At 43.9% G+C, this 22,368-nt stretch overlaps 1 protein-coding gene across 3 annotated transcripts; it reads right to left on the minus strand.

Annotated features, from left to right (window-relative positions):
- Positions 1 to 3,662: 3,662 nt before the first annotated feature.
- Znf274 (zinc finger protein 274) lies at positions 3,663 to 20,319 on the minus strand. Of its 3 annotated transcripts, XM_005361091.3 has the most exons (8): positions 20,107 to 20,319; positions 19,777 to 19,856; positions 18,949 to 19,075; positions 18,082 to 18,177; positions 9,755 to 10,237; positions 7,171 to 7,259; positions 5,801 to 5,927; positions 3,663 to 5,451 (listed from the first exon to the last, which is right to left on the minus strand). In XM_005361091.3, the coding sequence occupies exons 2-8, from the start codon at positions 19,819 to 19,821 to the stop codon at positions 3,920 to 3,922; spliced, it is 2,499 nt and encodes an 832-aa protein (XP_005361148.1). In that variant the 5' UTR covers positions 19,822 to 19,856; positions 20,107 to 20,319; the 3' UTR covers positions 3,663 to 3,919. The 3 variants fall into 3 exon arrangements, with proteins under 3 accessions (XP_005361148.1, XP_026641981.1, XP_026641982.1); XM_026786180.1 differs by lacking the exons at positions 18,949 to 19,075; positions 20,107 to 20,319 and having other exon boundaries at positions 19,777 to 19,849; XM_026786181.1 differs by lacking the exons at positions 18,082 to 18,177; positions 18,949 to 19,075; positions 20,107 to 20,319 and having other exon boundaries at positions 19,777 to 19,846.
- Positions 20,320 to 22,368: the final 2,049 nt, after the last annotated feature.

A 22,368-nucleotide genomic window follows, 5' to 3' on the forward strand; every position in this document is an offset into this window, starting at 1 on the left:
TAAAAAGCCAACAAACAAAGGGAATTATAGACCAAGTCTTGAGTTGCACGTGAAAGCAGCTGAGCAAGCCATGAGGAACAAGTCAGTAAGCAGCACTGTTTCAGTTCCTGCCCTGCTTGATTTCTGGCCTTGGCTTTCCCTCAATGACTGCCTATGATCAAGGTGGTTGTGTAAGATGAAATAAACCCTTTTCTCCCTAAGCTGCCCTTTTTATCACAGTAATAGGAAACAAAGTAAGACTCTTGCAGAACTCCCTCTTCCTTGTCAAGTGAGCCTAATGACTGAGAAGTTGGGCCCAACTGGGAATCTTTAGCTTCTCTTTGAAACCCCAAATGTCTGTTATCTCACCTCCATCCCAAGGCCCAAGTTGGGGAATCCCTTAGGTCAGCTGGACTCCATTTGATTGTGACCACAGTTGCAGGGTCTATGTTGAAGTCACTGCTAGACCAGAGATCTTTTTTATTTTTATTTTTTTGGCTTGCTGGCCTATGGTGGCTCTAAGACTGGATTTCAAAGAGGTTATCTAGAAACCCAGAGTTCCAACAGAACTGGAAGAAGCCCCAGTCTGGCAACACAGTGACCTCTGTCTTTAAAGGAGGACAGAAACTACCTTCTGTCATTTGCTAAGCATTACTCACAAACCCAATGAGAGGGGAATCAGACTCCCTTCAGCTTTTGAAGGGAAAGCAGTCAGATCATGGAGAGCTCGTTCTGGGTAGGAAGATCCTCAGTTGTGTCTGCCTTTACCTTAAAAATTTGAAGGTTAAGACAGGAAGAAGAAGGCAAGGGAGGGTATGTGTGGGAGCTCACAGGCTCCATGACAGGAGATTCCAACTTGACCCTACTTTCTATCTGTGACCTTGCAAGGCCATCAACACATACAAGGCCCAGAGTCCATATATATCTAAGCTATATTAGAATGGCCCTAAGTGTTCCATTTTCAACTCTGTCTTCCTAGTTGAGTTCCCAGAAACCACTGAACAGTTAGGAACCATATGTGTGGTCTCCAAATTTACCCACCAAATAAAATGGCTGTTGTTTTCTGCCACTAATTCGGAATTGCTCATTACATAGAACATAGGCAAAGCATATTTCCCAAGCTTCAGTTTGCATCTTCTGATCCAAAGTTCTCCTGTAGTTCATAATTTCCCATCTTTTGACAGCTACTGGCTCCTCACCATTGAAGAGGCTCATCTTAGTATTATGGATCCAGAAAAATGAGATTCTTAAGTTCTGGTCTCTAGTCCAACCACTTGTTTCATACTTGATAGGCAATAATATGAGGTAATTTACCAGCTAACACACCTTTGGGCAAACTTAAGCCCCATTTCAAAAATACCAACACACTTTATTAGGTTGTTGAAACAAACACCCTGTGTTAATAACTGCACTATGACTGATGTGTGTGAAATGGTGAATGGACACTTAAAAGAAATCCCACACTAGCTCAGAATTGAGAAATAGTTATTTATTTAGGGATAAACTCACAAATCAGAATCCTCCGCTTGACCGATTGAATCATGTGCTTGACTGGAAGAGCAGCCAGCAGAAAAGGAGCAAGGAGAAGGAGAAAAGCGACGACCCGGATTTTTCATCCACGTATATAGTATAAGAGGCCATGCCCCAGTAGGCGGGTACTTACAAGCTGAAGGTCTTCCTACAGCATGTGTGCATCCTATAACTCATCTCACATACACTTGACCTTACAGCATATATATACTTCGGTTCTGTCTCCAAGTTGTATTTGATTCAGAGAAAGGTGAGGCATTCACTCAAGATTGGCATTATATATGCTCTGTAGGCCAGATCCTAAGGGCTCTGGTGTGTGTGTGTGAGTGTGTGTGTGTGTGTGTGTGTGAGCATGCATGAGCATGCTGGAGTTGAACTCAGGGCTTCATATATGCAAAGAACATGCTCACACACTAGGCCACAACCCACGCTCTAGAATGTTTTCAATGTCATAAAGAACTTAGAAGAGCAATGTGGAAGGAACCTTGGAGAACGGATGAAGTGGGCTATATGTGATCTGGAGATTTTTTTCCAGCATAGTATTTTTATTATTTGTGAATTTCACATAATGCATCCTGATCTCACTTGCCCTTCACCCTCAAGAACTCCTCCCCCATAAAAGAAGAAACAAAAACCAAGTATGTTTTAAATTATGTGTGCCTGTATGGGAATCTATTAGTGCAGGCGCCAAAGTGCTAGATCCCCTGAGGCTGGGAATTATAGGTAGATTTGTACCTACAAAGGTAGATGCTAGGAACTGAACTGGGGTCCTCTACAAGAGAAAGAACTTTTAACCATCTAGCCACCTCCCCAACCCTGAACAGTTGTTATTTAGTCTGATTGTACACCATGGCATACAGAGGACAACTTGCAGGAATCAGTTCTCTCTCTCTACCATGTGGGTCCTAAGGATTCAACTCAGATCAGACAGCTTGGTAGTAGGCCCCCATTACCAGTATTGTTAGTTCTTTATTTTTATGACCTGAAGATTTTTTTTTAAAAATCAAATTTGAAAGTGGGCATCAAACACATGTTCTGGTGTTGCTAGTTTTTTTTTTTTTGGTTTTTCGAGACAGGGTTTCTCTGTGGTTTTGGAGCCTGTCCTGGAACTAGCTCTTGTAGTCTCGAACTCACAGAGATCCGCCTGCCTCTGCCTCCCGAGTGCTGGGATTAAAGGTGTGTGCCACCACCGCCCGGCAGTTGGTTAACAGAGATGAACAACTAGCCAGGGGGAACTTCTCTTCCTCAAACGGTCCTTTGGAAAGATGGTAACATAAAGGCAGAGGATAGTCCCACTTATCCCTGGATTCACTAGGTACTTCTAGACTTTTGGGCCTCCAATGATTCCTGCTGTCTGCACACTGAACCATTCCATTACAGTGGCCTAAAGAAATGATCTATTCCCCAAATGTACCTGGAACCCGGTACCCAAGGATTCTAGCCTTAATAGATCTGCTACAACTGTATAAGCCCTCCCCCCGCCCCCGACAGAGTTTCTGTGAAACAGTCCTGGTTGCCCTAGAATTTACTTTGTAGAGTGGGGTGGTCTTGAACTGAGAGCCACTTGCCTCTGCCTTCAGAGTGCTGGACTAAAGGTGTTCACCACCACTGCCTGGCAAAATGTTTTAATTTTGCTCATCTAAGAATCAGATCAACATTTCTTAAGCAGGCGTATTAGGGTTCTCCAGAGTAACACAGCTGAGTCTTTTCATTCTCTCTCATATGTATACACACATACACACGGAATTATTAGAATGACTTACAGGTTGTGCTCCAGCTAGTCCAACAATGGTTGTCTACCAATGGAAGGTCCAATAGTCCAGTAGTTGTTCAGTTCACAAAGCTGGATGTCCAGTTGATCTTCAGTATATACCAGAATTACTAGGTAAGCTCTAATACCAGAGAAAGAATGAATTGGCATGAGAGGAAGGAGGCAGAGAAGTTTCCTATGTCTTTTATGTAGACTGCCAGCAGAAGGTGTGGCCCAGATTAAAGGTGGAGCTTCCCACCTCAAAAGATTTAATTAAGAAAAAATTCTTCACAGATGTACCCAGGGGCTTGTGTTTTAGTTAATTCCACACGTAGTCAAGTTGACAAACGAGTATAGTCATCACAGCAGGAAACACACATTTTAAAGCAATTATATTTATTTATATACATTCTTTTGGATTTGTCACTCACATACTTTATTCTGTATATAATTACCAGTGCAGTTTTTGGTTAACTGGGTTTTTAACTGTAGGAGCATTTTCATGTTTCATATTTTCTTTAATGGCTAAATGAAGCAATTAAGAACTCCCTGATTATTTCACCTGCTGGGTGGTGTCCTGAGCGATCCTTCAGGCATGGGACTCTCCTGCAAAGTCTGCAGAGTGCATCTCAAGGCTGGAAAGGCAGTGGTTTGAAGGCACTAGGACTGCAATTTGGACTGCTTCTTCTTGAACCTCATCCCATGTGTTTTCTGATGTCCAATAAGGTGTGAGCTCTGAGTGAAAGCCCTCCCACACTTGGTGCACACATATGGCCGCTCCCCAGTGTGAGTTCTCTGATGCCTGGTAAGGTGGGAACTCTGGCGGAAGGCTTTCCCACATTGCTGACAACGGTAGGGCTTAGCCCCAGTATGAGTTCTCAGGTGCTGAGAGATGGCTGAGCGATCATTGAAGGTCCTCCCACACTCTGAACACTCAAATGGCCTCTCTCCACTATGAATTCTATAATGCTGTGTGAGGGAGGAGCTCTGAATAAACGCTTTCCCACAGGCCCTGCATGTGTAAGGCCGCTCTCCTGTGTGGATCTTCTTATGAACAGAGAAATACCTAGCGTTCTGGAACAGCTTACCACATTCACTGCACCGGCAAATCTGGCTCCCCTTGTGAATCTTGATGAAGAATATCTGCTGACCATGCTGGCTGACAGCTTTCCTACAGTTGCTGCCTTTCCTGGGAGTCCCCTCTTCAGAACCTTTATGGGAAGTTGTCACATGGGGGCTGTATTTGATGGATGTGTTGACTTCCCTGCCTTCCCCTCTTTCAGAGGTCTTTAGGTGAACTTTTATATGGGGAGTGCGCTTGATGGAAGTACTAATTTCCCCGACTCTTCCACTGTTAGAACCCTTCTGGTTCATTCTTAAATGTGTCAAGGAATTCCTGTTTCCCTGCATTTTACCCCCTTCCCAGCCATTCTGGATAATTTTTACAGGTGAAGCCTGTGTCAAGGAACTGTTCCTGTCCCTGACTCTTCCTGCCCCAGACCCTGTATGGTAATTTTGTATAGATGACCCTTGTGTCATAGAATTGCTGCTTTTCCCGATTTTACCCCGCTCAGCACCTTTGTGCTGTATTTTTGGAGATGTATCAGGTGCCATGGCATGGCTCCTGTCCCTGACTCTACCATCAGAGCTAGTGGTTTTCTGGTACACTTTGGCAGGTGTTGTAAGTATAACGGGATCTCTGCTGTCCCGAACTTTACCCTGCCGGTGGATTTTTATAGAAGGACCATGTGTCTTAGAATTGCTGCCATCTCTGACTTGTCGCCCCATAGAGCCCTTTTGCTGTTTCTGTATGGTTGAATCTTGTGTCATAGAAATGTTTTTCACCTTTGTTTTCCTCTTTCCTGTGCCCTTCTTGTTAATTTTTACATGCAAGTGCTTTCTAGGCAGAACGTCGTCAAGTGAACCCTGGCTTGTATGAAGCCTAGTTGGCCCCTGAGACTGCTGGCTTTCAGAGAGCTCTTCCTGAGGGAGGTCTTTTTTCTGTATAGGCTCGATCTGATTTGATTCTATGGTATGAATTTCTTGGACCTCATCTTGAGAGATACTTTCAAAGACAGTGGACTGAGCACTATTCCTTGAGAAATCTTTTGGCTTTGGGTTGTGAACTGGTTCTACCACAGAACTGGGTGATTGTGGAGTTAACTCTTTGTTTTCCAATGTAGGCTCCCACCCTGAAAGAAATCAAAAGATAAGCATGGTGGAGTTAAAAGTGCCAGAATGACAGCATAACAAACAGTATTAAAAAAATGAGATTACATCCTCTCCTCAAACAGCAAAACGAGGAACAATCAAATTGGTGGCCAAGATACTGGGTGAGGGCAAAGTGATTACTCATTCCCCCAGGCAACCTGAACCTGAGGCTGTGCACCCAAGGTTCCCTACCCTGCAGGGTCACAGGTCCAGATAAAGGTCCTGAACCGAGTGTGAGACCTGAGAGCACAGCTGCTCCTGACAATGAACAGAGATGAAGTGTGTACCCGAGGGGACCCTGTGGCAGTCTAAATGTAGGCACGGACTTACCCACAGAGACCAAGTTATCCAAGGTCTCCAGCATTACATCACGATACTCAGTCCTCTCCACGGGACCCAGCAGTCGCCACTCCTCCTGATTGAAGTCCACGTCCACATCCTGGAAGGTTACTGGCTCCTATATTGTTATACAAGTTTGGTGTTTGTCAAAGGGGGCAGAAGAAAGGCCACTGGGAAATTAACAGGTAGGGACTCCTTTGCTTTGGTGGTTTGCTCAGAGACAATGACTTCTCCAGCCCAAAAGAGATTTTTGGGTATTTCTATAAAGTAAAGTCTGGGTTTCATGCTGGTAGACAAAGCCCATGATTGACAAAGAGCTCTAAGTGCAATAAGTAAGCCACATCAATCATTGTAGCATCTGTATCAAGGATGCACTGTCTCCCTCTAGAAACAGCTTGTCCCCTAGAGTAAATCCCACAAGATGCAGTTCTTGCCTTTGTGGACAAGTCTGACCTATGTGGAGCATTCACTTATGCTATGTCAGTAATTTTTTCCTCTTTTTTTCTTTTGGTTTTTTGAGACACGGTTTCTCTGTGCAACAATACTAGCTGCTCTGGAACAAGCTTTGTAGACCAGGCTGTCCTTGAACTCAGAGATCTGCCTACCTCTGCCTCCTGAGTGCTGGGGTTAAAGATGTGTGGCACCACTGCCTGGCTGCTATGCTGGTGTTTTATGAGCAGCTAAAGATTCTGAAAGGAAGACTCCTCCACTTCACCAAGTTGCCTAGATTGGGGAGGTAATTTGCCCAGACAGAGAAGAACCTACTTTAGAAGGGACAGAATTTGGAGCAGCAAGTTTGGGATTAATCGGTTTCTTCCAATTCCCAGGCAGCAGCCTTGCTTGAAGCCTACTCTAGACTGATCATTACATGAGAGTCAACAATTTCAATCACATGTCTGAGCCAATATAAACCATGTACACAGCAAACACTATTGACTCATCCCATATACACACCATATCTTACGGCTGGCAGGGCTAATCCTGCTGCATGCACACCATCCAGTTTGTTCTGAGGCAGATCTGAGCTGTGCCCTTCTATTCCTAATTCCTCAGCAGAGTGTTGAGAACAAGGGCTCTCATTCTAACCAGGGAACAGGGTGGTTCTTACAGGCTGCCTGTGGTTGCTCTGCTTTCTATATTCATCAGTCTTGGTTCACTTCCTCCTGCCTTTTGCTTTCTCTATGGTCAGGTCACAATGTCAAGAGCAGGCCTGCCCTTTACACTTTGGTTGTTTCAGAAGTCCACTCAGTCCTAAGAACTCAGAAGGTTGAAACTGCCTATCTTGTGTGAGCCTCAGCAAGGCTCAGTGTAGAAGGGGTCATCTTACAGGTGCAAAGCTGTAACCTAAGTTTCTTACTTACCTCAGGTGATACAATAGCTGGTAAGGTGGCCATGTCCTTCTTCTCTTCTTTCAGTCCATCAGTGGCCTCATTATGGCAGGCAGCCAGAGCTGGAGGAGACGTCACATGAAGGGTTCAGTGGGGTGGTAGCCCTTAGGCAAGCAGAACTGCCAGGATCTGCGACCCTTGAGTTGTGCATATACATGTCCCTTGAAGGTCTATGCTGACCTCTTCACAATGGATAACTAATTCCCATATCTGGAATGGCCCAGACTCTCACCCTGCAAGGGCCACTAAGGGACTGGTATTTTCACTATTAAAACCTTTTATTGCCTTCTACCTCCAGCTTCTGTTTCAGGCTCTGGCTTCCAAGGTAATGGCCTTACACTTTCTTAGTGGTAAAGTCTATTTCTAGCCTGCAAGCCTTTATCATGCTTGTGTGGCTGCCCTTCCCTTCTGCTGCCTTGGAGAAGGCTCTTTCTTTGGCCACAGGTTGTGTACCTATTTTGTGCTTCTGTCGCCAGTACTAACAGCCCTCCCACAGACTCCTTCAGGTCTGGCCATGCTCCATGGGCTTTGACAATACCGAGTCTACTCCAGCCAGCATGGGCACAAATGTGACTCAGGTTGTTGGTCTACCATGGTATCACTTCCAAGATATGGGGGACTTTCAGAGCTTTTGCTGGAACGTTTAGGAAAGAGACATCATATGTTTGGAAGCCTTAATGAAACCAGCTGAAGGCAGCCAACTGAGATATGCAGAAAGGTTAAGGTGCTTATCAAAGTTCCTAGAGTTAGAACATCCTTGAATTCTTCCAGTAAAATTTCCTTCTTGGAGCCACTTTTAAGGTTTGTTGTTGTTGTTTTTTGCATGACACCAAAGAATCCCAACTAGTACATTGACCACAGTTTTCTCAGGGTCCTCTGTGGAAGGTCAGGTCATTAGGTTGTAATACATTAAACATAGGGAAAACTCAGTTTCATCTCATAAGCACCACTGCTTGTTTGGTGTCTGTAATTGTGGTCTATGTGCATGTGGGTATATGTGTGTTTGGTGTTTGTAACTGTGGTCTATGCATGTGGGTATATGTGTGTTTCGGTGCATGCAGAGGTCAGATGAGGGCCTCTGGTGTCCTGCTCCATCACTCTTTGTTATATTCCATTGAGTCATGACCTCTCACTCAACTTGTAGCCAGGGCAGCAAACCCCAGTGACCTTCCTGTTTCCATCTCATCTAATAGTGCAGTTACAGGTATGCATGACCATAACCACATTTTTTAAATGTAGCTTCTGCGGAGTCAAATTCCAGTTAATGGTCGTTAACTGCACCGTACCCCCAAATTCTGGGGATTAAACCCAGAATGCAGTGCAGTCTAGGTTAAGTGTTCCACTATTGATGACAGCCCCAGCAGCTTTCTGTTTTGAGGCAGTCATGATAAGTTGCTCACACTGGCCTTGAACTCACTTGCAGCCCAGGCAGGCCTCGAACTAAAGACTTGACTTGACTTCTTGAGTATCTTAGATTCTAAGCCTATGTCATCAGGTCTGGCAAAATACATTAAGGTTTCAGAGATGAGAGCTCTAGCATCAGTCTCACTAGCCTAAAGTCAAGACTCTTACAGGAATATGTTCTTTTGGACAAGGGAAGAACCCATTCTTTACCCTTTCAACTTCTACAGGCTACCCAGAATTCTTAGCTCATGGCCTATTGGCATTCACCCAGCCTCTTTTTTTCCTCATTCTAGTCCTAACAGGTATCAGTGACAGAAGCAGCCTCCATAAACTCCACCAGTATCCGACCTTTCCACCACTTTAGTACTGTCATGTGTCTTCACGTGTCATAGCACATTTTCCCTCAGGACCACAGGCTCAATAAACTACAAAGAACTGGAAGGCTGGTGATGGAGGAAGGTCATTGGTTAAAAAATAAAGAAACTGCTTGGCCCTCATAGGTTAGAACATAGGTGGGTGGAGTAAATAGAACAGAATGCTGGGAGGAAGAGGAAGTGAGGTAAGACGCCTCAGACAGACTCCATTGCCTCTCCTCTCTGGGGCAGACGCGAGATGAAGCTCCAACCCAGGATGGACATAGGCTAGAATCTTCCCGGTAAGCGCACCTCGGGGTGCTATACACATTATTAGAAATAGGCTAAGTCCAGGTGCGAGAGTTAGCCAAGAAGAGCCTAGATATAATGGGCCAAGCAGTGTTTAAAAGAATACAATTTGTGTGTTGTTATTTCAGGGCATAAGCTAGCCAGGCGGCCGGGAGCTGGGGTGGCAGCTGGGAGCCGGGCTGTGGGAAGAGGCCCACAGCTCCCTACAACAGGCTGGCTATGTGTCAGGGGTCCCAAGAGAACAGGGGGAGGGGAAGCACTGTATCTGAGCTTCCATTGAAGCCCATGATAAGTTTTTGTTTGGGAGAACAGGGCAGGAAACCAACCACTTCAGATTTCTTAGCTTTGACCTAGTAACACATGGAAGACAGATGTTTGTGGTCTGGAGTAGGAACAAGTCATCCTTAGTTGGCTTGTTCCTCCACTACTCCTCATTCCTCCACAAAGCCTTCATAGAGAAGTTTTTCACCTTACCCTTCCATGAGACTCACCATCTTTCTTAGACATCGCGGTCCTCTTCTTCACCAGGGCCACTGCTGCCTGGCAATCCTCTGGGTACTGGGATTCTACCCATACCCGCAACTTCTCAGGCAGTGCATTCAGGAACTGCTCAAGCACCAGCAACTCCAGGATCTGTCTCTTTGAATGTGTACTGGGCCGCAGCCACTGGTGACACAGCTCACGAAGCTGAGACACAGCCTTCCGGGGATCGTCTGATTCTTCATACTGGAAATGTCGGAACTTCTGGTGAGCAACTTTCGTGTCAGCCAAATGCTTGCTTGCTTGTTGAGCTGGCTTGAGGCTACTTGGGCTCTGGTCTTCTCCATTTTCAGGATAGAGGGATTGAATCAGAGCATTCCGAGGACCAGCCACATCCTTGTTCAGTGTAAGGACCTCAACAACCTTGATCTTCATCAAGGGATTCTCATCAGGAAAGGAATTGATTTCATGGTCCAGAGAAGGCCCAGAAGATTCTATAAGTCAAAACCAGAGTGAAAACTAGGCAGGGTGGCACACCCCTGTAATTGCTATCCTTGGGAGCCAGGGGCAAGAGCGGATCCCTGGAGTAAGAGTCTAGCAAAGTTTACATATTCAGTTCTAGGCCAACCAGAGTTACAAAGACAGACTCATCTAAAAAACAAAGACAGGGTTGAGTATGTAGCTCAGTTGGTAGGGAATTACCTGGTATTTGGGAAGCCCTGGGTTCAATTCCCAGCAATGAATTAAAACCAGGCAATGAAATGTATGCCTGTAACCCCAGTACAGAAGAGATAGAGGCAGAAGGATCAGAAGTTAGAGGTCAACTTTTGCTACAGAGCAAAGTCAGGCCAGCCTAGGATGCTTGAGACCCAGTTTCATATACATGTTTTAAGGAACATAAATATTTTTTTATTCAGTATGTAAGCAGCTGGCTTATTCTTATATACAAAGAACTATTACTAAGTTACATGCACTGCAGCCTATCTGTATAGATTACCCCCCTCTCTTATATAGATTTTTAACTTGTATTTTATTTTGTACATCAGTTGTTTGTAAATCCTTGTTTTTGTCTAAAGAGAGAGAATTCACGCACTACATTTTCCTTTCTCCTTTCTAAATTTTATTTCTTTGCCTAGGGCCTAGCATGCACTTACCAAGTGTTCAACCACTGAGCTATAACAATGAGAACTCACACTGTTTTTGGAGACAGGGAAGGCAGTACGGCTGGCCTTGAACTCTATGTAGTAGAGCAGGTCTTTAAAATTCTGATGTTCTACTTGCCTCCTGAGGTCAGAGATTATAGTAATTCACAGCACACCTGGTTTATGTGGTGCTGGGGATTCAGCCCAAGGCCTTGTGCATGTTGGGTAAAAAATTTGCCAGCTGAGCTACATCCCCATCCCTTCTTTCTGCTTTTTATTTGAGGACAGGTGCTCACTAAATTGACTGGTCTTGAACCTGTGATTCTGCCTCAGCTTCTCAAGTAGCTGGGATTATAGCCCTATAACTCCAGGCCTAGCTATTTGTTTCTTGCTTTAAAAATACATTTTTTTTTACTTTTTCAGAATGATGTATCCCCCTCATCACCTCCCAAAAATATTTGCTCCAATGCTTTGTTCATTGATTTTAGAAATGTATTTGAGACTGTCCAGTCACACTTAAGAGAATCATAACATACATATTTGAGACAGACAGATGGATGGCAAACAAAGGTCCTAGAGAACAAATACATGGAAGATGAGGGAAAATGTGCTCTTTACAAAAATCAACAAACCATGCAAACACACTACTGGACTAGGCTCTAGCCAAAGACATGGCCACTCTAGATTCTGGTCTCTCAAACAAATCAGTAAGACTCTGAGTCCTCAGAGGTCTTTGAAACATACTCTGTCTCAAAATTTCCCTTTACTCTCTCAAAGCCTGGACTCACACTGAAATTCTTTCTGAAGACATGCCCTTGTTTCTTGGGATTTCTTCTGCTATGTATTCACTCGGTAGTGTCTTTCTAACCTCCAAGCAATTCACTCTATTAGCCAACTGGAACGGATAGAATTATAGTAATGATTGCTCTCATTCACATCATTTAATATTTAAGTCAGATAACAATTAGAGAAGTCGGAAATTGCTTGACTACAGTTATAAATTCGTGTTACTCAAAGTTTGTACAGGGTTTGCACTTTTATGACCTCTGACATTTTCCCTTTCTTATTCTCTGTAGTTCTTTCTGTTGAGCATCTGTTTCTCAGAAAATGTAGGCGTTCAAGCTGATGATTTCCCCATAGAATACATCCAAATGGTCTTTGCCCATATGAGTCCTCTGATCCAGAACACAATGAGGACTCCTACTGAAGTTTCCCGCACTGTCATGCTTACAGGGATCCCCATCGGTAAATTCTTTAACCTTCAATGGCTTCCTAACAACGATGACTTTCTTCAGACTACTGCTGGCATGCCTACAACAGCAGACAAGAGAGCCGCACGAGGAACTGGTTCTACGTCATGCACATTCTTGTGGCTTCAGAGTTCTCAGAGGCTACTATTTGGCATAAGCAAATTTCCAAACATAAAATTGTTATTTTTTTCTGGGGAGGGGGATCTCATGTGAGTTTTCTCCAGGTAAGACTAACTTAGGTCAGAAGCTGTTCCCGTTCCAATTGTATTTCTAGGCTTTCTTTCCTTAGAGTGAGTTCTCAGAGAGTGAATATTGAAAATTTCACAGAAACTCTCTACAGATTGATATCTGGTTTTAGTCTTCTAATAGTTAAGGAGGTCCAAGCTGAGCTAAAATTGGGCTTTCTCATACTATATACACTGTACATTGTTTTTTTTTAACACACACACACACACACACACACTATACAAAGATCTCAGAGAACAAATACATGAAAGATGAGAAAAAAAGAAAAAAAGTGTTTTTGGACAAAAATCAACCAGCCATGCAAGCACTGTACTAGGCTTTAGACAAAATGTATGTTCATTCAAGATTCTAAACTCTCAAACAAATCCTTAAGGTACTGAACACTCAGAGTTGTATATATGTGAAATTCCTTCATTTTCCATATATTCCAAACTTTCATATAAATATTTCTTTCATTTTCCATGTTTGTTCATTTTATTTTCTGTTTCTTCAAGCATGTAGACATCCTCTTAAGCTATACAAAAATTTAAACCCTGCAATATCTGCCTCTTTCTCAAACAAAAGAAAAAACACTTGTTTTGTAATTTAAATTCAAATATATTTATAAACCCTTTTATTGTTTGAAAGTGTTGCCACAATCAAATTTATCAGGTTTCAAGTCCCCCCCCCCTTTTGTTTTTTCTAGACAGGGTTTCTTTGTATAACAGTCTTAGCTGTCTTAGAACTTTGTAAACCAGGCTGGTCTCAAACTCACAGAGATCCACCTGACTGCCTCCTGAGTTCTCCAGCACCACCTAGCTCCTGCTTCATTTCTTAAGTTGACAATATCAAATTTTGGGCTAGAGAGATGGCTTAGCAGTTAATAGCAATGGCTGCTTTTGCAGGACCTGGGTTGCACTCCCAGCATACATATGGGTTGAAACCACGTGTAACTCCAGTCCCAGGGAAAAGGATACCCTTTTCTGGCCTCTGTGGGAAATGTATGCACATAGTGCACAAATATATACACAGGCAAAATACATGCACAAAAAAGAAAAAGTTTAAAAAGAAAAAAAAGTTTTTGGAGGTTGTCCTTTGATTATAGCTTGTTCATTTACTAGTTAGTCTTTCTCTCGCCTTCCTTTCTTTATTTCCTGACAGGTTCTATATTACATTGGTAGACTAGAATTCATAGATCAGCCTTCCTCTGCTTCCCAAGTGATTTGATTGAAGGTATGTGCTACCAATGCCTGGCCAAAAAATCTCTTTTATGCATCGATTTTCTAATGATGAAGACTAGTTAACATTCAAGCCTTTCACTTGAGGGACATACATGTGCTTTTCTGAACGACCAAAGAAAGACAACAGCTGAATATATGAGCTCTCCCCCCACCCCTTTTCCTTTTCCAAGACAGGGTTTCTCTATGTGTACCCTGGTTGTCCTGGAACTCACTCTGAAGACCAGGCTGTCCTTGAATCCACAGAGATCCACCTGCCTCTGCCTCCTGACTGTGCCCCAATATCACCCAGGAAGCACAACCTAATCCATTTTTTTTAACACATTTTCCCATGCAGTCAAAGCTTTCTTGAGGAAGAATGACATTTACCTTAAGATTTATCCATTTTCTCATATCACTTCAACAACCACATTCCATGATGTCATTCTAGCTATCGTGGAAAACTGGAGAGGCATGCAAGCTGAATTGTGAAAACAATCCCAGCTTTTGATTTAATCTCTGTTCTGTGCATCAATAAGCGGCACAGCACACCACTGTTGGGAGACTAGAGGAGACATATTATCTCATTTAATAGTAATATCTGACATTATAAAATCTCATATTTTTATTTGCTATCTGGACCTCTTGAAATTCAAACAAGTGCATTTGATTAGCTTAGCAAACCTTCTCGGCTGTGTATACAGCTGCTGTTCATTTCTAAGGTATTGACAGCACAAGCAGAGGCACGGCAGTTAAGGAACTTTTAGGGTGGATGGTATTGGGTAGTTCCTTACCTGATTAGCATAAAGTTTTACTTAACAGTATGTCATTATGGAGAGAGAAAGAAAAACAAAGGTTTTACTTCTCAAAATAGATTACACCAGCTTAGCCTGTTTGTGCGGCCCAGAGCAGCAGGACCAGGACCTGTCCCTGGCACTTGAGCTGTCTTTTTGTAACCCATTCCCTATGTTGGACACTTCACTCAGCCTTGATGCAGGGTGAAGGAGCTTGGTCCTGCCTCAACTTGATATGCCATGCTTTGTTGACTCTCTTGGGAGGTCTTATCCTTTCTGAATAGAGAAGAACGAGGAGGAACAGAATGGGTAGAAGGGAGGAGTGAGGAGAGGGAACAGGAAGAGAGGAGGGAGGGGAAACTGTGGCTGGTATGTAAAATAAATAAAAAAAATTAAAAAAATAACAAAATAGTTCATACCTTTAAAGTAAGTTAATTTCAAAATTTCAGGTTATGTTTTCCTGGCAATACAAGGCTGGGTATGTAGCACCATGGCAGAAGGCCTGTTTGGCATATAAAAGGCCATAGCATCAGGCTCCAGAACTACAGAAAGAATGCTTGCAGTAAACAGACAGAGTATAAACAAATAGACACAGAAAATCCCTTCAGCTTCCTTCACTCATATGAATTCTCAGTAAGCTGTTCACTTACTAGGTTCACTGGGTCTACCCTTGAGTCATACACACTCCTTAATTCTCCCTAAACCTGCTGCTACTCTCTCAGAGCAGGCAATTTCACCCCTCGATGCTACCAAGCCAACCAACCAACCTTCCTTCCTTCCTTCCTTCCTTCCTTCCTTCCTTCCTTCCTTCCTTCCTTCCTTCCATTTGTGTCCTGCCACAGCTTTCCTCACAAACCAACTAGAGCGAGCTGTGAGAGGCCATGTCACACCACTGCGCATCAACAAAAGCCAGTCCCTCACAGTTAATATGGCCCATGTCTTCTGCCAACTTAACCTGCACATATTTATATTTTGGTTACCTACTCCTAGCCACAAAATAGAGTCCAGAGAAGGGGTGTGCGAAGTCAGTGATTGCAGTCCCTTTGGCTGATAATCATCACCGAAGATGACACCAGATGGAGATTGACAGGTGAATGGTGCCAGAGGCAGTGGCTCTGATGCTATTCCCACCAGAGCATTAAAAAACCAAGAGAAGCATCCAGTAGGGCATGGTGTGCTTTATGCCCAACACTTAAATAGAAAAGTTGAGGACAGCAAAACCAGTGACTACCACCTCGTCATTCACGAAGAGTAACACAAGGTAGAACCTTACAGCGAGGCACTTCTTAGATCTGCTATGTGACCACTAACTGCTCAAAGGAGAAAAACCACTCCGACCACCTTGGAAGATTCTGTAATGGAAATAGGAAGTATCATTTTCATTCACTTCTAGCACTAGATTAATATTTATTCATTGAGATGAATGTTGATATGAAACTAAGATGAATCTAACATCACTCTCATCAAAACCAAGATATCTTCCCACTACGTTAGGCCAGTTTCCCACTCCTCACTTTCAGAATCGCAAGGTGCTCAAATATGTGATGATGCAACTATGAAATTATTTAAAGCAAAGACAAGATTAACACGGCTCAGTGGTAGGGCGGTTTGTGGGAAACTGATACCCATGGGTTTATGTGTTTGAATCCTTGGTCCCCAGTTGGTGGCTTTACTTGAAGTTGTGGCCTTGTCAGGAGGTATATCACTGGGGATGTTTCCAAAGTTCATGCCGGTCCCAGTCAGCTATCTCTCTGCCTCCTGCTCATGGATCAGATGTACGTGCTCAGCTAGAGTTCGAGTACCATACCTGCCTGCCTGTTGTCATGCAACCCACCGTGATGGTCATGGGCTAACCCTCCGAAACTGTTAGCAAGGCCCAAATACATGGGGTTACAGGGTTTGGAGTTGCCTTGCTTGGTTTTGACCTTTTTTGGCCCAGTGTTTCCTTACTTTTCCCTTTTGGAATGGTCACATATATTCTGTGCAATTTCTGTGTGGAAGTATGTAACTAGCTTTTTTAAATTTAAAGGGTATTCCAGGTAAGAGTCTTCCTTGAGCCTCAGAAGAGACTTTGAACTGCTTTGTTTTTATTTAAAATTTTATTCATTATTAAGTACTTGGTGAGTGTATGTGTATGTGTGTGTGAATGCAGTGCTCTCTCAGAGGACAGAAGAGGGCATCAGATGCCCTGGGACTGGAGTTACAGATGGTTGGGAGGCACCATCATGTGGGTGCTGGGGATTGAACCTGGGCCCTCTGCAAGAACAGTCAGTGTTCTAACCACTGAGCCATCTCTCTAGCCCCCAAGACTTTGAACTTTTAAAGTGCTGAGACTGTGAAAGAATATGAGGGGTTCTGAACTTGGACTGAATGCATTTTGTATTATGATACTACCATGGACTTATGGGGCCAGGAAGTAATATATCTGAATATTTTGTTCCCAGTTGGTGGAACTGTTTAAAAAGGATTAGGTGTGGTCTTGACAGAGGAGCTGTGTCACTGGGAGTAGGTTTTGGGACTTCGAAAGCCCACATCATTCCGTTATCATGAGCTCTGTCTTCCTGCCTGCTTGTGGATGAGGATGTAAGCTCTCAGCTACTGCTCCAGTGCCATGTCTGCCACCTGCTGCCATGCTCCTCACCATGATGATCCTGGACTCACCTTCTGAAACTGTAAGCAAGCCCTCAACTAAATGTTGTCTCTTATAAGTGGCCTTGGACATGGTCACTTAGATGCTCACAGCAACAGAAAAGTAATTAAAACACCAATGTTTGGAGAATTTAGTGGGATAACAGATTCATCTGAACAACCATACAGGAAAGGACTAACAAGAACAGGTAACAGCAACAAATTTAATGTACGTGCTAACAGAATATTGTCAACTAACCCTAGGCAAGGTGGTATTATCCAAAGAACTAGATGGCTAAAAAAAAAGTTGTTTTTTTTAATTACAAAGGGAATGAGAACTTGTTGAAGTTCATTAATATACAATAAAACGTGCCATAATGCACCACCAGAGAGGAAAAGCACAGAAGTTCAAAGCAAAGAGCACAGAAGAGGCTTTTACGCTAACAACAGTCATTTAGTCTATGGAAAGATGGTGTTCCCAACAGACGGAAGAATGAAGCAGTATATGGGGCTGAAAGAACTCATGTCCACCAGGTACAAGTGAAGCTCGATAATAGAATAACAACAAAAAAGTAAAAAATGCCTGAAATCACGAAAGTATACAGACAATATGCCTATGTGGTTAAAAACAAAAACAATAAACAAAACTTAGAAGAGAAATAAAAAGAGGAGCCAGTGTGGTACCACACATTTGTAATCCCAGAACTTCTAAGGTAGAGGGATGATCAGGAATTCAGTTAGGTAGTAGGTTGGAGTCCAGACCTCACCTCAAAACAAAACAGAAAACCAAACCAACAACCAAACCTCCTACTGCATGAACCCTAAATACCATGAGTTCCACTCCAAATAAAGACTGAGGGTGCAGATGTTAGTTAGTTCAGTGTCTGCGTTGCTTACTGTATGAAAGACCCTGGGCTTAATTACTAGCACCCTGAAAACAGTGACTGCGCACTGGAAAATAACCTGTACTAATTACAACATGCTGCCCGAGTTCCTGTGCTCTCCACCGCTTAGAAGACATTAGTCTCAGAACAATCCATAGGCCCATCCCTTTTGGGAACTCCCTCATGCCTGGCTCTCACCTGGACGGGTATCTTGAGGAATTTCTCTCTCCACTGGCCAGAAGTCTTCTACTTCTTCTAACTGAGATATCACGTTTGGCTTGGAAAAGTGATGTTCTGCTCAGGGGAAAAGAGACAGGGCTTGGGGAGTCTGCTTAGAGAACATGCTGTCCTGCTGTAACAGTCTATTCCTTCCTGACCCTATAATAATAATATTAGGACATAATGACTTTAGGCCTTGGGCAGTGACAACTACACATTCATTCCTTTAGTTGGATTTCTTGGGTTTCCTTGACAGCAGAAGAACCATAAAGTAAAAAAGGGAGATTGCTCAATTGGGGAAGCTTTTGCTTCTTTGCTAAATGTGACAGCCGAGAAAGAACTGGTTAGGTCAATCTATTTTGCTTGTTTCTGCCTAAACATAGACATCAAGCTTAGAGCCCCAGTTATGTAATAGAACAGAAATCTTCCTAAGAACCACTAAGAAAACAGTCTTTGATGATACCCCTGAGCTGCAGGACACCGGTATCTCATACACGGGAAGTGTCTTAAATGTTATAGTCAACTGTCACTGCAGCTATAAATAACCCTTATAGGCTCTGCCCAGCGTTCAGGGGATGGAGTGGATGAAATACCTGAAGTTACCAAAAGCTGCCTTTTTCTTTTCTACCAAGCTCTCCACTGCCATAACACTTCCACTCTGGTCTGTCCAGGATAAGCCCAAGTGCAACCAGTTCACAGGAACGTTTGCAGTTTAAAAAAAAAAATGGGGGGAGGAGGAAGAAGGAGGTAGAGTCAAGAAGACTGGCCCTCAACTGTGATGAGTTCATGTGCGCACCACCCACCCGAGGCCCAGACAGATCTTGATCAAGGTGGAGGCTGCCTTACCCACTGAAATCATGTTATTATAGTTCTCCAGCATGATTTCCCTGTATAGGCACTTCTGTTGGAGGTCCAGCTGTGCCCACTCGTCCTGGGAAAATGTCAGTGATACATCTTCAAACTTCACAGAGTCCTAAAACCCACAGAATGTTGTTCAGCCAGGGGTCTTCCTCTTCCACAGTGCCACGAAAATGGGAAGGCTGACCAAGATGACCCAGCAACATTCTACTTGTCTCATCTCAAGTTCCTTTGTCTGAATCCTCGAGCAAATCGCTCTGCCACTCATCAGGAGGACACGTGAGACCTCTAGTCTATGAAAACCTTTCCATTTCTCATTAGCCAGGGGATAGGACTCTTGGTTCCCATCTACACCGTTTTTCCTTTTATTGTCACCTTCTCAAAGCAGTTGCTGAAACTAAATACGAGCCTATCTTTTCACACTAGTCAGTTTCTCCCCACACTCCCAGTTTAAAAAAAGCAGAAAATAGTTTTAAAGCCCTGGAGAGATGGCTCAGTGGGTAAAGGTGTTGGACCCACACTTTGGAAGGAGAGAAGCCATTCGGAAAGCTGTCCTCTACACGCAGGTGCGTGCCCACACACAAAATAGATGTAACAAAGTTTATTTTTAGTTGAAAAGCTTCAATCTCGCCTGTAGAATCCCCAGTTCAAAAACTGGTTTATTTGTTTCTTTCATTTTCTATCTAACCACCCTCTTGGACAGCGAGGCAGTCCTTCACCTCTTCCCGGAAATCTAGGATATTCGAGAACAGCTGTCTCACCACCAGCCGCCCCCATCTGGGGCAGACTCAAAAGCTGAAAGAAACCTCTACTCACATGGGGCCACGTTGTTGGAAGCGCGGAGGCCGTACTCTTCTCCATGTTCTCTCGAGGGAGTAGGCTGGGTGCTGAGAAAACTGAAGGTGGAAGGAGAGTGGGTAGGGCTAAGGACTGTGCTCAGAAGCTCTTTCTACCTCTGCCCTTATCCGGTGCCCAGCGGACCACCCCCCACAATGGAAAATGCCCAGTGAGTCCTCTCCCCTACTCCCACTCGCCTATGAGACAGGTTCCCCTCTAACCGCGAGGGACAGATCTTCTGATGTCCTCCAATCCAGAACGCGGTTGGTGTTCTTAAACAGTGTACCACATCCAGAGCGCGATAGCTACCTCAGGCTCCAGATCCACGACTACACAGATCCTTCCGTGCCCGTAGAAGTGGAGGCTCAAGCAAAGCCGGCTGGGGGCTCCAGAGGGTGTAAAGTAATAAAACAAAAGACGGGTGCTGTCCCCGACGGGCTTTTACGGCAGGACTCACAGCGCGTGCTAAAAGACACTATGGCGCTCGCGCGTCGGTCGGCCCCGAACTGCGTCAGCTTACAGGTCCGGACTACAACTCCCAGACACCCCCGCGGGCGTCGAGCGGCAGTAGTAGTCAGCGGCGTCCGTCTTGTTGGCAGCGAAGCTTAAGTCCGTAGAAGTGGTGTTGGCGGCCAGAGAACTAGGAAGAAGCCTTTTAAGGAGGACACTAAGTCGCTGAGCCCCAGGACCTCTGTTCACCGAGACCGAGGATAGGAGAGAGTCGAACTTACTAATGGGAGTGAACGAGCATGGAAAAACCGGAAGTTGAGAACGGGCAAGGGGTGGACAGGAAGTGCTGGTCTTAGGGCACAGGGTAGTGGGGAGGAGGTTCGTGTGTGTGTGTGTGTGTGTGTGTGTGTGTGTGTGTGTGTGTGTGTGTGTGTGTGGTTGTGGGACGGACAAGGGATGGGCAGGAAGTGCTGGTCTTAGGGCACAGGGTAGTGGGGAGGAAGTGTGTGTGTGTGTGTGTAGTTGTGGAAGGGAGGTAGGAGAAGACAAAGTCATTTAACAGTTTCGTGAGGGGGAGGAGAAAGGATGCAGTCTTGCCGAAGGTTCACAAAGTATAGAAACAGAAAGTCAATAGGCATTGGAATTAAAAGCTTGCCTAAGTTTCTATGAGAAGACAGGCGTCTGCGCCCGGCTTTTTAGAGTAGGCAGGGCTGAATGGTCTCGCAACGTAAAGGTGGCATATGTGTGGAGACTTGGTGATCATGAACTAAATGTCCTCTCCAGTTTTCCCCTGCAGAAGAAGGGATATGGAGGAAAACTAAAATTTCCCTCAGCCCCAGGGAGACTAAATGTAAATGTCCACACAGGGTCTGAAGAGATGCGCTGTTAATGGTACCCTACACATAGGGAGGATGCAGGTCCTGGTAATGTCGGTGACCTGTGATTAGGTTTGCTCCTTGTGACCGACTGGATCATATCCAGGAGGTGGGAACCTGAAGTTTGCCCCTGGCCATAATCTAGTATGTTTTTTAACTTCCTTGACAGCTCAGAATGACAAAGAACTCTATTGTATTTCTTATACTATCTAGTATTCTAGTCCTAGGGTCTCTTCATATTCTGTTCTGACTGATGTAGTCTTGTCTTACTTGGGGTCCAGATACTCTGATGTTCTCTTCATGACTAGAGACTACTGACCTATCCTCCAGGTTTGTGTATTCTTTTGAGGTTTCTAAATAGGGACTCAACAACACTGTGTTTATTTGTGGTTATGTTGCTATGTTGCTTGTCCTTTTTTTTTTGAGACAGGCTTTTTTTTTTCTTTTTTCTTTCTTTTCTTTCTTTCTTTCTTTCTTTCTTTTTTTTTTTTTTTGTAGCTTTGGAGCCTGTTCTGGAACTTGCTCTATAGGCCAGGCTGGCCTCGAACTCACAGAGATCTGCCTGTCTCTGCCTCCCAAGTGCTGAGATTAAAGGCATGTGCCACCACTACCTGGCTATGTTGCTTATTCTTTTTTAAAAAAATTATAGGCATGTGCTACCACTACCTGGCTATGCTACTTATTCTTTTTTAAAAAATTATTTATTAAGTGTACAGTGTTCTGCCTGCCTGAATGTCTGCAGGCCAGAAGAGGACACCAGCTCTCATTACAGATGGTTGTGAGCTACCATGTCGTTGCTGGGAATTGAACTCAGGACCTTTGGAAGAGCAGGCAGTGCTCTTAACCACTGAGCCATCTCTCCAGCCCCTGCGCTGCTTATTCTTATGACCAAAGTACACTATACATTGTTCTTAATTTTTACTGCAATTAATTTTTATGTATTAGTATCAACTCAGAGATCATGCTATGTTTATTCTGATGGTGATGGAATATATCTTTTTTTCATTTATTCATTCATTCTGGGTCTCATATATCCCAGACTGTCCTCAAACTTTGTAGCTTCAATTTAATTCCTCTGCTAGAATCAAAGTTATGTACCATCCTAGTGGGAAAATTTCAGAATCAGTGACAGTAGACGAGGTATAGTAAGAACCAATGATTCATAAGTTAATACTCACATGTGTATGCACAAAAACTTCAATAACTTAAACAATATTGGAATAAAGGGATTTTTAACAGTAGAGTC

This window comes from Microtus ochrogaster, linkage group LG4, assembly GCF_000317375.1.
Source record: "Microtus ochrogaster isolate Prairie Vole_2 linkage group LG4, MicOch1.0, whole genome shotgun sequence".
In the NCBI taxonomy this organism is placed as follows: Eukaryota; Metazoa; Chordata; class Mammalia; order Rodentia; family Cricetidae; genus Microtus; species Microtus ochrogaster.